General features: G+C 45.4%; 1 protein-coding gene across 1 annotated transcript in view; it reads right to left on the reverse strand.

Annotated features, from left to right (window-relative positions):
• The window catches only part of GALNT10 (polypeptide N-acetylgalactosaminyltransferase 10), a 223,937-nt gene that overhangs the window by 39,990 nt on the left and 165,936 nt on the right, over positions 1-18,011 (reverse strand). Inside the window, 1 exon segment of the mRNA XM_027605662.2 lies at positions 3,031-3,216. Coding sequence (XP_027461463.2) covers positions 3,031-3,216 — 186 coding nt within the window.

Genomic DNA, 18,011 nt, shown 5'->3' on the forward strand with positions numbered 1-18,011 from the left:
GATGATCTACCATAAGGGGCAAGTGGGCTGTGCCTGTCTGCTTGGGCCAGCAGTCAAGTTCAAGGCTTGGAAAGTGGAACATGGTAGGGCCAGTGGAGGCTGGCAGCTGCCTAGGGCTCAGACTTCAACAAACAGAGTTTTCTTCCGGGAGAGAAAGCAGCAATTTTGCCTTTTTCTAAGCTGCAGGACATGATCCATAGGTGGGTCATGAAATTGATTGAGTGTGTGTTTGTGTGTGTGTGTGTTTGTATAATGAACCAAAAAAGAATGCTGAACGTCAGGGTGCATTCCAAGTGATAAGAAAAAGTACTTCTTCAGGAAATGTGTTTCAGTCCTACTGCATGGGTGTGTGTGTTTGTGTACTGGATTGAGATGTCCAATGTATTTCTGTGGCACATGGTCAAAACAGTTTGAGAAATGCTGCTTTCGGCAGTGTGTCCTCTGGCCGCCAGTGCCAATGCACCCACAGTGTCTTTACAAACCCGCCAGGGCTGCCCCTGGCCCAGCTGCACGGAATCAGAATCTCTGGGGGTGGAGCTTGGATCTGCCTGGTGACCGGGCTCCCTCGGGATGCTTAATAAAGTCGAAGAAACTTCTCCAAGGGAAGATCTAGAGAAGCGCTTCCCTTCCCAATTATTCAGGGCCATGCAGGGTATTTCACTTCTACGGAGGCTCTGGGCCCAGGACACAGAGCTCTGCTGGAGGCTGGCTGATTGTGGGAGGTTGGAAGTTAAGGGGTAGCATCAGACGGACAGCATTCTGGGGTGCTGTACTCACTGGGGGACAGAATGCCCAGGTCCAGACCCTGGTGTTGTCACCTACGAGCAGTGGAACCTTGACAAAGGTTATCTGATGCCTCTGGACTTTGGTTTCTGTGCCGACAAAATGGAGGAAGACAACACCAGTCTCATGGGGTCCCTGTGAAGACCAAGTGGGACAGCGGGGCCAAGATGGTCAGCCCAGCCTCTCGCACATCCGCACATCCCATCAGCAAATGCCGACATGGTCTGTGACCAGGCTCGCTGAAAGAAGCTCAGAAGCTGAGCATCTTCCTCATTTTCTTGGTGCTTTAGTTTTCTCATTTGTTGTATGTGGATAATAATGCCTGGCCTGTCTGCTTTACCCCATAACCATCAAATTCCAATGTGGCTGTGTCGTAAAAAGCTAAGGGACTAGCAGAGCCATGATGATGATGATGATGATGATGATGATGATGGGAGAAATGAGGATCAACATTTGCTTTCCTTTGCGGGGGGATGCATCCTTCTCGGGGTCAGGAATGCCTCATCGCCACAGAAGGTGGAGTGAGCTGTGCAAGGAGGCATTACTGGTTTCGAGACAAAAGCCCTGATGTGCGCTGTCAGCTGCTCGTATGAACAGGGACAGACTTTTACATCTACACCACCCGTTCACATTTCTATCCGAAAAATAAAAAATACAAAGAGGGAACATGTTTCTTCCATGTATCCTGCAGATTATGAAAATTACCCTCATATATTTCCATAGAAACAGAGTTAAGGGCTATTTAGGCTCCCAGCTCAGCTTCGTGCCCCACCACTTCGTTCTCTTTATGAGTCACTGGATGACCCCAAAAATGGGTTGTTCCTTCAGCACCATAAATTAGGTGATTTATGGTGAGGCTTTTTTCTTTCTCTTTTCCTTTTTCTCTTTCAGTAATGAGAGGCAGATGCAGAGACCTCTTGGCTTAATTAAATAAACAGTTTACCAGAAAATCTGTATTATATCCTTTTCCTAACCCAGTGGGATCCTGGACCCTTGGGGTCAGAAGCATATAATCTAATACTGAGGTTCCATGCCGATCTGTGTCAGAAAACAGATTTGCTGGATTATCCCATTAAACTGTGTGGGTTTTGCTTTCTGTTCTCACCTCTGTTTGGTGGCCTAACCAGTGCTCCTCAAAGTGTGGTTCCTGGACCAACAGCACTGGCACCACCTGGGAGATGGTTAGAAATGCAGCTTCTCAGGCCCTACCCCTAGATCTCCTCAATCAGAAACTCTGGGGTGGGGTCCAGCACTCTGTGTTTTAATGAGTCTTCCAGGTGATTCTGATGCAGGCCCAAGTTGGCCCTAAACTTCAGGACCCTTTGCTCCCCAGCTTTCTGTTTATGGAGAGCATACCCACCCATGTGTGAGGAGTTCATTTTCTCTCTAGATTGACAACTCTTCTCCGATCTGCTTCTGTCCCTGTCCCTCACCTGATTCCTGGTCTCAATGGGCCATTTCCTCGATGTTCACCTGTTAGCACCAGCTCCGTGCATTCAATGAATCTGAGCTCCGCAGAACTCAGACCTCCTTCCTTAGCCAGCTATGAGGCACCTCACTGCCCAGAATTGAATCCTCATGCCTCCCTTCTGTCTGCAAGGCTATGGTGGATGGCTGCTGGATCGTGTTGCCCTGTCCACAGCCCTTTCCTGATAGCTGTCAGAAACTCTCCAGAGAGGAAAGGAGTTTCGGGAAGGCAGTGTGGTGTTGTGAGAGTGACAGAATTTGGGGCCAGATAGATGGTGACTTTGACACTTACGACCCAAGGGAACAATATTGAGTCACTCAGTGAAACTCAATTTCTTCTACTAGAAGATGGGGACACTTTTGACCTGGCATGGTTTTATGAGGGCTGGAGATAACCCTTACAAGTTTCCTGGCTCAGGAGCAGTGCAGCGAATGTTAACTATTCTAAGTTGCTAGGATAATGTCCCTCCACAGGTTGGCTCCTACCAGTAGACAGCCTTGGCTTGCTTTCCAATAAAACTTGAAGTAATCTGGGGGAAGCAATCACGTAAGTAGATATTAGTGTGCTGTAGGACTTTGGGTAAGTCACTTCCCCTCTTGGCTTCCTTCTCTGTAAAATGAGGGGATAGGGCTTGAGTGGATTTTTAAGGTTTCTTTGAGCATTCCTGAGTCCCCCGTGGCACGTGGTACTGGCTGGCTGCATCTTAAGCAGTCAAGGAACCCGTGTGGATGATCCCTGCAGAAGACTGGGGCCTACCTAGCCTTGGGAAGGTCCCTTACCGAGCAAGGGGGGGAGCCAGTTGACATTGGCTTCACAGTGCGAGTCTAAGAATGTGATGACATCCCCAGTTGCTGCTGAGGCCCCCAGCATCCGGGTCCTTATCAGCCCCTCCCGTTTCTTGGTTCGAAGAATCCTCACACTGGGGAAAAGGGCCATGTAGTCTTCGAGTGGCTTCTTCAGGTGCTCTGTGAGAGAGACAGAAGAGGACAGATGGACAGATGGGTAAGAACATCTGCTTACTAACCATTCTTGTCACCCCTCCCTTGTGTGTGCACTGTACTTTATAGTTGAGACACAGCTTTCCTGTAGGATGCCTCATTGGACCTTTCAGGTGGGATCACCACCTGCATGCCCTAAATGGGAAAACTGAAGCTCAAAGTCGTGCAGGAATCGTGCCAGGCCTGGAACACACGAGAGCGTCTGTATGAGAGTGTGGGCAGCTGCGGTTAAGGCTTGGCTGAGACCTATTCCCTCTTTTCCTGGAAACAATACTCTGATTTTGCTTTGTGGAACCGGCCCTCCCCCTTCTTAGGTGGGGCTCACCGCGTCCCCCGGAACCGAGGGACAGGGGCCCATGGCATGGGCCCAACCAATCCGGGCATGCTTCTGTTTCCTTGCCTACAGTGATTGGTTCAGGAATGGCCATGTGACTCCAGTAGCTTCAAATAATGAATCCTGAGGTTTTTTTTTTTTTTTAGAACTATTGAAAAACGAGACAAAATGAGACCCTTTTGTTTTACCAGACTTGGTAAGTCGGTTGGCCATAAATCTGGAGGTGCTGGTGACATCTTTGGCCAATGAGGTGATGAGAGGTGGGAAGGGGGGTTTCTGCTGGACCTGAAGTAACGTGTAAAAAGAGTGGAGATGGAAATGATCCTGATGGCATTTTGATTCTCCAGATCCCCTTGTGCCTGAGGCAGACAGACTCCCAGATGTTCTTACTACACATGAAACAAATGCCTCTTTTTGCTTATTCTAATGTGGGCTGGGTCTTTTGTCCTGTGCCTGGTAAAGTTGTTCTGAATAGATTTCGAAGATAATCTCTTTTTACTAAAAGTCCCAACCTTAACACTGGTGTCTCTTGGTTTTAATCAGGGTTACGGCCCTTTATGAAAACTCTAGTATGGAAAACAAAAAACAAAAAACCTCTCTAGTATGGCTACAAAAACCCCCTAAAGTTTGTATCACGCTTAATGATGAAATACTAAATGCTCTTATCCCATGATCAGGATAAAGACTGTACACTCTCTCACCACTTCCATTCAACACTCTACTAGAATTCCTAGCCAATGCAACTAGCAAGACAAAGAAATAAAAGGCATAAAGATTGGGAAGAAAAAGGAAACACTATCTTTAATTGTAGATGAAAGGATTGTTTACATAGAAAAATCCTAGGAAATCTACAAAGAAATTAGAACTAATAGGTCCACTTAGCAAAATATCAGGATACAGGTCAACTCTTAAAAATTAATTGTGTTTCTATGTACTGGCAGATAAAAAAGCAAATGGAAAATGCAATTAAAAATGGTAAAAACACCATTTGCAATTTAACAAAAAGAAGTAAAAAGTGTATGCTTTGGAAACTGCAAAACACTGTTGGAAGATATTAAAGACTAAAATAAATGGAGATAGTCCATGGTCATGGATTGGATGACTTAACATTGTTAAGATGGCAATACCTCCTATATTGATCTAAAGATTCAGTGAACTCAAAATCACAGTTGAACTCTTTGCAAAAACGGACAACTGACAAGCTGATCCTAAAATTTATGGAAGAGATCAAGGGATCCAGGATGGCCAAAGCAATCTTTTGATTACTTATACATGAATGTTCAAAGCAACACTATTCACAACAGCCAACTGGTGGAAAGAACCCAAGCTTCCATCACCTCATGAATGGATAAACAACTATGAAATATATCCATATAGTGGAATATTACTCAACCGTAAAAAGGAATGAAGTACTGATACAGGGTACAACGCAGACGGACCTCAAAGCATAACACCAAGTAACGGATGCCAGACACAAAAGGTCACATATTATATCATTCCAGTTGTATGAAATTCCAGAATAGATAAATCCACAGAGACACCAAGCAGATTAGTGATTACCAGAGACTGCGGTAGAGGGACAAATGGGGAGTGACTACCTAATGGGTATGGGGTTTCCTTTTGATCAAACATATTGGAACTAGGTGATGGTTGCACAACACAGTGAATGTACTAAATGCTAATACTTTTCATCCTTTAACATGGTTAATTTTATGTTATGTGAATTTTACCTCAATTAAAAAGAATGGGTAAAAGATTTGAATAGTCACTTCTCCAAAGATGATATACAAACAGCCAAAAATCACATGAAAGGAAGTTCAATGTCCTTAGTCATCAGGAAAATGAAATTCAAAACTACAACGAGATCCTACTTCACATCCATTAGGATAGCGCTAGTGAAAATGTCAGATGCTGCTGACAAGGATGCTGAGAACAAGAATCCTCATACACTGCTGCTGGGGACGTAAAATGGGGCAGCCACTTTGGAAAACAGTCTAGTCTGGCAGCTCCTCAAGCAGTTAAGCACAGTAACCATTTTACCCAGCAATTCTACTCCAAGAGAAATGAAAACACATGCCCACCCAAAACTTGTACACTGATGTTCACAGAAGCAATATTCAAAACAGCCCCAAAGTGAAAACTAGCCAAACATCTATCAATTGATGAATGGACAAACAAACGTAGGATATCCATACAATGGAATACTATTCAGCAATAGAAAAGGAAAGAGCTATTGCAACAATACAGATGAACCTTAAAAAAATAGTATGCTGGGTTAAAGCAGTCAGACACATAAGCCTAGGTATTATATGATTCTATTTATATGAAATTTCTAGAAAGGCAAAATTATAGGGACAGAAAGAAAGTCATCAGTTGTCTGGGGCTGGGTTGGGAGTGGGGACTGATTGCAAACAGACACAAGGGAGCTTTTTGGAGTGATGGAAATATTTAAAACTGGATTATGGTGATAGTTTCACAACCGTGTAAGTTCACCTAAGAATACGCTGAATTGCAGACTTAAAATGGGTGATTTTTACATAATGTAAATTATATCTGAATAAGGCTGTTAAATAAAAAAAAAATTGTATTTCTATGTACTGGCAAAGAACAATTGGAAAGTACAATAAAAATACCCTTCATAAAACAGCTTCATATAGTTAAATACCCAAATAAATGGAGAGATAAATCATATGTGTAGATTGGAAGACTCCATAATGTTAAGAGTTGATTCTCTTCAAATTTGTCTATAGATTCAATGCAATCCCAATAAAATCACAGCAGGTTTTGAAATTGACAACTTGCAAAGAACCTAGAATAGTGAAAGCAATCTTGAAAAAGAACAAAGCTGAAGGACTCACACTGATTTCAAAACTTAATATAAAGTCAAAATAATCAAAACAGTGTAGTACTGGCAAGGAATAAACAAAAGCATCAATAGAAGAGAATAGAGAGGCCAGAAGTGTACCTCCTACATATATGTCGTTGACTGATTTTTGACAAGGCCACCAAGGCAAATTCAATGAGAATATAAAAGAATTTTCAAAAACGTGAAACAAAACAGATGAGCAAAGGAAAAAAGAAAGAGAAAGACAAACCAAGAAACAGACTTAACTGTAGAGAACAAACTGCTGGTTACCAGAGGGAAGGTGGGCAGGGGGACGGGTGAAATAGGTGATGGGGATGAAGAGTCCACTTATGATGAGCGCTGAGTCATGTACAGAGTTGTTAATCACTATATTGTACACCTGGAACTCATATAACACTGTATGTTAACTATACTGGAGGGGAATAAAAAACTTAAAAAAAAAAAAACATGTGCTAGCATAACTGGATAAACACATGAAAAAAGACAAACCTCAACCCCTACCCTCATACCATGCACAAAATTTAATTTGAGATGGATTGCAGATTTAAATATAAAGGCTAAAGCTATAATGCTTCTTGAAGAAAACATAGGAGAATATCATTGTGAACTTGGGGTAGGGAAAGATTTCTTAGGACATAAAAAGCACTAACCCATAAAAGAAAAAACTAAGAAATTGGGCTTGATTAAGAACTTGATCTTCAAAAGACATCAGCAACAAAATGACAAGGCAGGCAACAGACTGGGAGAAAATATTCACAATACACCTATCTGACAAAGGACTTGTATCCAGAATACGTAATGAATTCTGACAAAGTCAATCACAAAAAGATGACAAATGTGAAACTGGGTGAAAAACTCTGAAACATTTTCACTAAAATACATTTCACAAAAGAACTGATAAACAAATGGCCAATAAGCGTATGAAAAGGCATGACCCAAATTAAAAGCTTGAGATGCCATTCACTATACATTCCCCAGCATGACAAAGAGGAAACACAGAAACAATATCAGGTACTGGAGAAGAGGTGAGCACCTGGAACTCACTCCTTGCTGGAAGAAATGTAAAATGTACAACTACTTTGAAGAGCTGTTTGATTGCTTCTTATAAAGGTAAATGGACAAGTGTCCTATATCCAGCAATTCTACTCATAGTTATTTACCCCAGAGAAACAAAAACATACACCAATGAAAGAATGAGAGTGTTTCACAATAGTTCTATTCATAGTAGTACCAACTAGAAACAACCTAAATGTCACCAACAGGGGAAGGGATAAACAAATCGAGGTAGGGTCATACAATAGATTCTCTACTCAGCAATAAAGGGAGCAAACTTTTGATATATCCAACCACATGGATGAATTTCAGAATTATTATGTTGAACCAAAGAAGCCAGACACAAAAAGTTAACTTCGTGTATGATTCATTTGAAGTTCATCAATAGCCAAAATAATCTTCAAGGATGGAATTAAGAACAGTATTTGCCCTTGGGGTGTGGGGACTGGCTAGAAGGAGCATGGGGGAACTCTCTGGGGTGAGACAATTTCTGTATCTTGACTGGGGTGTTGGCTTCCCAGGTGTATACACCTGTGAAACCTCATGGAATTGTACACTTAACATAGCTGTGCATTTTTTCACTGTTTGCAATTTTTATCTCAATTAAAAAAAATACTGGTCTATCAAACTCAACACCCAGAAAAACAAATAATCCAGTTAAGCAAGGGGCTGAAGCCACGAATAGACATATTTCCAAAGAAGACATAGAGATGGCCAACAGACACATGAAAAGGTGCTCAACATCAGTCATCATCAGGGAAATACAAATCAAAACCACAATAAGCTACCACATCACACCTGTCAGAATGGCTAAAATTAGCAACACAAGAAACAAGAGGTGTTGCTGAGGATGTGGAGAAAGGGAAACCCTCTTGCACTGCTGGTGGGAATGCAAATTGGTACAGCCACTCTGGAAAACAGTATGGAGGTTCCTCATAAAGTTAAAAATAGAACTACCCTATAATCCAGTAATTGTACTCTAGGTATTTATCCAAAGGATACACAAATACAGATTCGAAGGGGTACATGCACCCCAATGTTTATAGCAGCATTATCAACAGTCAAACTATGGAGAGAGCCCAACTGTCCATCGACAGATGAATGGATAAAGAAGATGTGGTATATATATGTACAATGGAATATTACTCAGCCATCAAAATGAATGAAATATTGCCATTTGCTGTGATATGGATGGAGCTAGACGGTATTATGCTAAGCAAATTAAGTCAGTCAGGGAAAGACGAATACCCTATGATTTCACTCATATGTGGAACTTAAGAAACAAAACAGATGAACATATGGGAGGGGGAAAAGAAGAGAGAGGGAAACAAACCACAAGACTCTTAAAGATAGAGAACAAACTGAGGGTTGACGGAGGGAGGTGGGTGGGAGATGAGCTAGATGGGTGATGGGTAGGAAGGAGGGCACTTGTTATGATGAGCACTGGGTGTTGTATGTAAGTGATGACTCATTAAATTCTACTCCTGAAACCAATATTGCACTGTGCGTTGACTAATTAGAATTTAAATAAAAATCTGAAGAAAAACAATACTGGTCAAAACACACATTCATTGTCTCTCTGTCTCTGAGCTGACTGGAATCAGGAGCACTGGGCTGCGCTCCCAGGTCTGGCACAGTGGGCCCAATCCTTGATTTCCTCTGGGCCTGAATCAGGGTTTGCACCAGAAGGTCTTCCCGGGCCCTGGACCCAGACCTCACAGAAGCCCAGTTAGCACTGACCAGAGCTATTGGGTGATCACCTTCCTTAACCCAGGCCCAAATCCTGCTCTGAATTCACTCCATCCCGGGTTAGAGCTGGAAGGGCCCTTGTAAGTCAGGGGGTGCATCTGAATCACATGGTGGGCTGGCTGTAAGTAAATACAGCTGTATTGAGCATCATCCCAGAGGGCTGTGACTTGCTAAGCCTGGGGCAGCAACCAGCATCTTTTGTTTCACTTGACCTGTAAGTGATTCTGATACACAGCCAGGCCTGGAAACCACTAGAGTAGTTTGGTCTCTCTCTCTTTTTTTTTTACGATTTTATTTGAGAGAGAGAGAGAGCACGGGCAGGGGCAGAGGGAGAAGCAGAGTCCAGAGTCCCCTGGCTGCCAGAACCCAATGACCCTTTTATTCTTCTAACCCCATATAGAAATGAATCACTTCCACTGTTATGTAAGGCAGATTATAATCTGCAAAGGAGCTTCACACATTTGATCCCCCCTTGCTTCATAAAATCATACTCTGCATCGTGCTTCTCTCCCCTTGACAGGGTGAGAAAACGGATGCTCAGAGAAGCTAAGAAACTCGCCTGAGGTTGTACAGCCAGTAAATCGCTGGTTTTTCTATAGAAACATGGTGCTTTCCCCCTTCTTGTGTTTCCCCAAGCTCTCACAATCACATATTACGATTTTTGCCAGTTCCGCTACCCTACTACAATTTACTTAGTTTTAAAATCAACTCACCTTTTTATTTTTTAATTTTTAAAAAGATTTTATTTATTTATTTGAGAGTGAGACTGAGAGAGAGCGATTGAGAGAATGAGTGGGGGGAGGGGCAGAAGGAGAAGCAGACTCCCTGCAGAGCAGGGAGCCCGACATGGGACTTGATCCCAGGACCCTGGGGTCATGACCTGAGCTGAAGGCAGACACTTAACCGACGGAGCCACTCAGGCGCCCTCAACTCACCTTTTTAAATTAAAGATTTTTATCGAGTTACATTTATTTTAAAGGGAAACAAACACCATGAAAGGAAAATTGGTACCATTTGTGATAAAGAGCTAATAAATAAAAAACCCAAATAAAAATAAAACCATATGACTCGATTTTAGCCAAAGCTTCCTGCCTCCTCACAACTAGGAGCTTAAATTACGGTCTGTGCTCTCTCTCTGTCAAGAAGGGAGATACGGGCAACCAACCGAGACTCTCCATCTGAGGTAATCAGAAGAAATGGATGAGCGCTGGAAAGAGAAAACGTTCTCTCCACATGATTCAACATGGCCTAATGCAAAGTCTCTGAGCCAACTGAGATCATCTCAGGCGCCACTTAAAACCACTCTGGCCCTGAACACTCAGGACACTGCTCTGGTCCCTTGATATAAGTCTCCTAAACTTGCATGACCAGAAGTGTGTTTTGTGTTGTATTGCCTGGTGTCTTGCAGGTTGGAGCAATTAAAAGATATACAGAGAAAAGATTATCTACACATATACAAGCGTGCTGGAAGGCTGAGAAATATTCCAGGTCGCCTTCTTGCTTGCTTGCCAAGATGAATATGGCGCCTCCTGCCCTTTACCACTTCACTTTGGAACAGTGACTCTGTAAGAAAGCAGAAATCAATTTGCCCTAATTGAGGGACTAAATCTTTCCAAAAGAGAATTTCTTGGGCAGTGAAACAAGACAGCAAGAGGCATGATCACGCTCCAGATACGTATGTTGCTGTTCGGGCAGGAACACTATCTTCAAAAAAAAAAAAAAAAAGAAAAAGAAAAAATCCATAGTCATTGTCTGTGACCAGCGCTGCTTCTTGGCTGGGTTCAACTGGTACGTCGTTAAAGCGAGGATGAGATAATCTCCTTCACCCACACACCACTACTCCCATCAGAGGGTGAAATATCACCCTGTCCGGCTCTAATGATCGAGGCCCCGGCTTGGGCAGAGCCCCGTTCCTAAATCACCCCGAACGCAGATGGCCGCAGTCATTACAGATCGACCAATTAGGGCCTTTTGACAGCTTGTGGTGAAATCGGAGCAATTATTTAGGGGCAATTATGCTCCTCCTGTCCTTATCAGAAAATGCATTTACACAAAATCAGGACTGTTGCCTTATTTTATCGCACTGTCTTCTTGGATGAGCACATTCCCTAAAGTCACAGAATTTTTGAGCTAGAAGGGACTTTGGATGAAGACGATGATGGTTATGATGATGACAATTATAGGGAACAATTCCTGAGCCCTTGCTCACAATTGTCACATGATGACAATTATAGGGAACAATTCCTGAGCCCTTGCTCACAATTCCTGAGCCCTTGGGAGATGTAACTTGCCCAAAGAACACAGCTGATAAATGATGAAGCAAAGGTCTAAAACCCAGCCCCACCTGACCATGAAAGGGCTGGCTCTTCCTCCTGCACCAAACGTCACCTCTGCCTCATGGCATTCAGGCCCTTCGTTCCACCCAGGGGGGAATGGGGAGGGCCTGAGAAGTTAACTGTCTTCTTGCCCAGAATCCTACAGCGACGCGGTGTTTTCCATCCTGGGATTTCTCCCAGCTTCATAAGCACTAAGACAGGAATGGAAAACACACTTCACTGAAGTGCCTAAGCTAATGGTTGTAATGGATACCTAAAGCTGTGTTAAGAAAGGCTCTGAGGCTATATCCTGGCTCAGCATAAAACAGGGCTGAGGGGAGATGTCTGCCCTGAGGCAGCAGCCCTGGTGGCACATCCTCATCATTCCTCTTCCAGGGGCTGCTCGGATTGAAAAGCAATACAGAATTGCTTTTGCTCTCATTACCCTTATTTAATGATGAGTCAGGGCTGTCCATCAAGGAGTGAGGTTGATTCTGAAGGTGAGCCCCATCATGGTAAGGCTTTAGGCAGATGTCAGAAGAGCAGTTAAGAGTGCTCCCAGGTGGAGTCTGTGTGTCTACACCTCCTTGGCATCTGTTTTCCTCCCGGCTACCGGCCTGCTAGCACCTGCCTTGGCCGGGGGCTCTCTGCGCCCCTGAGGGTGGACCTCAGTCAAAGGCTGTGGTGTGGGCAGGTAGCCGCCCTGGCTCCCTTGGCCCTGCGGTGGGATAACCCCAACCACGTGCTCCGTGCCGACCCCCAGGGCTACCGTGGGGATTGTGCGCAGTGGTGCCCTCACAGGCCTTCCGTTCCATTCTCACCTCCTCACTCTCTTGATGGTGTTTCTCGAAATCTCCTCCCAAATAAACTACTTGCGCTCAAATCCTGTGTCAGTTTGCAGGAAACCCCAACTAAGACAAAACCAAGTAGCAGGTATGACTTAGAGCAACTGCAAGGTTGGCCATATGGTTCTGTGAGGCTGCCAGGGATGACTTCCCCTCCATCACACCTTGTTCCGTGGCACCCGGTTTCTGTCGATCGCAGTTGTTGTGTGTTCTGTACTCAGCCGCACCAGGCACATTCACTCATCGAATCTTGACACACACTCCCTGAGGCAGCTCGTGATTAGTATCCCTGTTTTACCGATGAGGAAACTGGGACCCAGAGAGGTTAAGTCACTTCCCCCAGGTCCACACAGTTAGTAAGTGGGAGGTTTTGGATTTCAATCCAGGCAGTCTGGCTCCAGAGGCTCTTGTCTTTGTGACACTTTTGAAAAAAAAAAAATTAAGTATCATTTCAAACATATTAAAGTGGAACAGAATAAAGGCCCCTCTGCTTTCAACCTATCACTCAGCTTCAGGAATTATCGTATGGATACTCCTGCCCCCGCCACTGGATGATACTGGAGCTACCGGAGTCTGTGCTCATAACCATTCATGCCGTTAGAGGAGAAAAGTCTGGGGAATTAACGTGGGAGGATATGGAAGCTCCCATGGGAAGAGGCCAGCCCTTTCTGAAGGACTCTCCCCATGAGTTACCTCAAGGTCAGGCACATAGTATCTTCTCAGGAAATACTTGCTGATTACCCTGTGGACTCCCCCCAAAAGCCACTACAAGGGGCGGGGGGGACAGGTATCAATTCTGGCATAACTAGGAAGGAAACAGGCCTAGAGAAGAAAAGGTCTGGTCCCAAGTCTTTCAGCCGGTGGGGTCTGAGTGAGGACCAGACCTTAGGGCCTGGGCTTCCCAGGGCCCTCCCTGTATACCTGTCTGTGTCACGCTGTGCGTGTGCGCGCGCGCGGGCTTCTCTGGGGCCTGGGGCCTGTCCTTCCTACCTGGTCTCTAGGGCAGCAGGACTGTGAGGGTGGTTCTGCCTGGTGGGCTGTGGCACAGGGAGGAACTGCAGTCAGGGGAGCGGCTCTGAGATGAACTGTGTCCCCCCCCCACCCCCCACCCCCCGCAAAGATATGTTGAAGTCCTAGCCCCTAGGACCTGTGAATGTGACCTTCCTTGGAAATTGGGTCTTTGCGGATGTCATCAAGTTACGAAGGGGTCATACTGGTTTAGGGTGGGCCCGAATGCAATGACTGGTACCCTTTATAAGAAGAGGGAAATCTGGACACACAAGGAGAGGGCCAAGTGACCACGGGGGCAGAAATAAGCCAAGACACACCAAGGACGGCCAGCAACACCCGAAGCCTGGAAGAGGCAAGGAAGGATCCTTCTGTAGAGCCTTCTGAGGGAGCATGGCCCAGCTGACAACTTGATTTCAGACTTCCAGCTTCCAGAACCATCAGAGAACAAAGTTCTGTTGCTTTAAGCCCCCCGGTGTGTGTACCTTGTTAAGGCAGCCCTAGGACACTAAGACAGAAGGGTGAGTCTTTCACCTGGGCATCATAACACTTGGTGACACAGGAGGAATATGGTCTCAGTCCAGCCACTGCTATCCCTTGTCTGAGGCACTGCAATCTCTGGGCAAGTGCAGTGACCGTGACGGCTGTCCCTGCTCCTCTCTGTCCCTCTTTGATCTAGTCTGCATGCAGCAGTTCAGATGGTCTCTAAAAAGAGAAGTAAATTGCATCTTGTCACTCTTCCACTGCGTTGCATAAACCCTTCAATGGCTTCCCATGGCTCTTGGAAGAAGGTCCAAAATCCTTATCAGGGATGACAAGGCTGTGTGTGCATGGTTGGTCCCCTCCCTTCTTGCTGCCCCCCACCATGCCTTCTTCCTTCAGGCATCCCAACGCCCCATGATGACCCCTTCTGCCTCCAGCTGTCTGTCCATGCTGGTCCTTTGGCCTGGGTTGCCAAGTTCCTAGGCACCCCCCCACCCCCACCGCCCACTCTCCCCAGTGAACTCCTGCTCAGCCTTCAGCTTTGACTCAAGACTTCAACTCCTCGCTAACGCCTTCCTGATGACCTCCTGGACCACAGCAGGTCCCTGGGGCAGATCGTCACCGAGCCCTGGAAATGTCCTTTATGTCCCTCAGCTTGGGTCATCTATTGTTCTGCATTCAGGGAATTACCGTGTCTCCCTTCCACTTTGAGCTCCCAGAGGGTGAGCCCTGCAAACACTCTGCTTGCCGTGTGCCTCACGCAGAGCCAGAGACCCACACACCTTCCTCCTCCATCCTTTCATTTGGTTTGATTTGATTTGATCTGATTTCCCTGTGAAGGAAGAAGGTCATGGTTCATCATCCTCATTTCGTGACGAGGGAAGTCAAGTTCAGGAGATGTTGTTTCTGTTCCAAGGTTACACAGCCAGCAAGGTAAGTGGTGAAGACAGGACTCAAATCCAGTTCAGGATGTTCAGGAATATTTACTCCAGGGCTGTGTGCAATCAAATCAATTCCCAGGTGGAATACCAGAGCTTCAATCTCTGGTGCCATCGAACCTTGCAGAGACACCTGCTGAGAGCACCCAAAATTAAGGAGATCTGTGTGTCCCACACTCTGGCAGAGCACAGAGCATGTGGGAGAGGGGCCCAGGGATGGGCCCTTGAAGGAAGAGGAGAAGAAGGGAAGTAGGGATCAAGTCACAGACCAGACAAATCAGCATCGTCTCTGTGTCACTTCTCCGGGCCTCCAGGGGGTGTTGTTAATAATGCAGACGCTGCGGTGGGAGAGGCTACCTTCCACACATGCGGGCTGGCTTCTGGGAGCTGTAGGTGTTCTGGGTCTTGTCACATCTCAGCTCCGCTGGGCTTCTGGCTATGATAGTGTCATAGCTCATCTGTTCCTAGGACTGACTTATTCACTTGTAAGTCTTAGTGTATTCCAAGGCACTGCCAATCCATTTGGAAGAGGGAGGGCTCACAGCAGTCAAAAGTGTGCTGTTAATGACACTTAGGTGTTTCAAGCCAAAGGAAAATTGTTAAGATGAGGTGAACCCTCATCTTTATTATCATTGTCATTGTCATGATTTCTGTCGTGTGCTCACCGTGTGCCTGGGCCCACTGTCTCATTTCATTCCCGCAACAACTCTACTAGGCAGGCACTGTTAACTACCTTAGATGGGGAAACTGAGACTTAGAAAAATTTTATGCTGATGAGGAAGGTGACAGCCAGAGAGTCATGCCAGGTGTTTCTGATCCCAAAGCTGGCATAATTAACGAAACTACATTACCCCGAGGCCCCGGTCTCTCCATTCTGCCTGGTGGGTACGTTTCCGATCCCACACCTCTATCCTATCTCCCACTCCCTGGGATGTCCAGGGCTTTCACTTGCTTAAAAAACTTACAGACAGCTGACTACGGACAGCAGGAAAATTAAAAAGACAGGTCGGGAAGGAAAGCTATGATGGCTCCAGGATGGGTTTTGGCAGGTGAAATGCACAGGCGTTTAAGCATCATTTACTGTTTAGAAAAGGTAAACAGACCAGTCCTTCAGGAGAGACATACTGTTCTGGCCCTGAATTCCGGGAGAATTTCAGAGTGGCAGAGCTGAAAGGGGCCTTGGAGTTCAGCTCGAAGCTCTTTCTCCTTTTCCTTTGATGTGGGTCCTCTCCTAAGACGGTCTAAAGTGTAATAGACATTCTTGATGGCTGGTTCTGAAAACCCAGCCATTTCTTTCCCCCCTTCCTCCCCCGTGCCCTCCTCTTCTTGATAACAGCTTTACTGAGATATAATTCACATCCCATACAATTCACCCATTTCAAGCCTACAGTTCAATGTCCACTGGCCAGTTCTGTACTACTGAAAGTAGCAAACCAGCTGGACCTTAGCAAAGGCATTTCTGCAGAGAGAACTTGCGTCTGTTTCATCAGGAAAGCATGTGCTGCACTCCTGCTGGGTGCCAGGATCTATGCTGGGCACGTTCCTTTCTGTTGATCTAACACGGCGATTTTCAAAGTGCAGACCCCAGACCAGGTGCACCAGCATCATCTAGGAACTTATGAGAAATGCCAATTCTGAGGCCTCTCCCCAAACCCACTGAATCAGAGGAGTGGGGCCCACTGACCTGGATTTTAACAAGTTCTCCAAGTGATGCTTGCGCATGTTAGCGTTTGAGAAAAAAACCGATCTGACAATGCAGAAGGTGAGATCAGAGAAATGAATCAGGCCAACATGATCATATCAGGATTTCTAAATGATTAGAAACAGAACCTCAGTTTTCCTGCTAGAATAATAGAAAAACTGAAGTTTTCCAAGGAACACAAGACTATTTGCTGGCCTCCAGCCAAACTGAAGGGCATGGGTCCTGGCTCGGGTACCCTCCACCCTCGTCCTCAGACACATGGTGGTCCCCACCTGGCCTGGCCTCTCCTTCACCTCCGCAACCCTGCTCTTGCCTTCAAGCAAGAGAAGATCTGACAAACCAATGTTCCTCCTGATAGGCTCGCAGCAAGGGTTCTCAAACCTTAGCCCTAAGAATCCCTGGGGGAGCCGGTTTTCACAGACATTCTCTATGTCGGGGAACAGTGACTTTCAAACCTTTTGACTGTGACCATAAAAAAATACACTTTACATCACGACCTGGTACCCAGACACATAACTGAGATACAAGGTATGATGCACTTCTATTCTAGCTTCTTGTGTTTCATTTTTGTTGAAAACCTGGCCATGATCCTTGCAACTGGTGTCATGACCTTCCAATGAATCTGCTACAATCCAAAAAACCCTGCCCTGGCGCACAGCTTGGAACTCAGTGTTAAAAAAGACCCTTAGGTCCCTGGTCATGGCCACTGACCATAGGCCATGCTTCCTACCCAAAGCCCATTGTTGTCACCGTTATTATTGCCAGGATTCCAAGAAATTGTACCCAAGGTCCAGTTCGGTACCCACGACTGCCCCTGCACTGCTGACCACTAATTGAGGCCGTTACTAGAACACCTGTGTGTTGATTTGAGATCTCTGGAGTACCACATGGGTGCAGAAACTTATTATGCCCAAGTGGTCAATTTTCTTCTGCCAGAGACTCTAAAGAGCGTATTTTAGGTGTCCTTCCTCTTACCGCGAGAGCTGCCAGGAAAATGTGTTTATCGGGGCTTTTGCATCTATGGGTCCTATTGTCTCTGCAGCTGGAAAATATAAAGGACATAGTAGATCTGAGGGAAGTGGGCCTAAGCTCTTTGTCAGAAGCCAACACAGCTTCAACATCTGGCTGGTTCACCTTCTGATTCAGGGGTTTCCACCCTATCTTACTCAATGTCCCTTTATGTTATAGTTATCTTGTATGGTCCCCTTTAATATCCTAAAGTAAAATTCATAAATAACACAACCTGTTTAATACCCAATTTGAAACAACTCTATATCATGCCTCAGCTGTGATACAAAGGAGACGTAATAAAATAACACGTATTTCAATATGTAAATGCTTGGGATGACGACCAGAAGACAGAGAAGTAGCCAAATGCTTGTACTTACAGCGTCCTATACTGGGTTACATTTTAGTTCAGCTAACAGATCAGTGCGGGTGTGTGGGTTGGCAACTCAAGTCCCAAGAGC

Source organism: Zalophus californianus, chromosome 5 (genome assembly GCF_009762305.2).
Source record: "Zalophus californianus isolate mZalCal1 chromosome 5, mZalCal1.pri.v2, whole genome shotgun sequence".
Lineage (NCBI taxonomy): Eukaryota > Metazoa > Chordata > Mammalia > Carnivora > Otariidae > Zalophus > Zalophus californianus.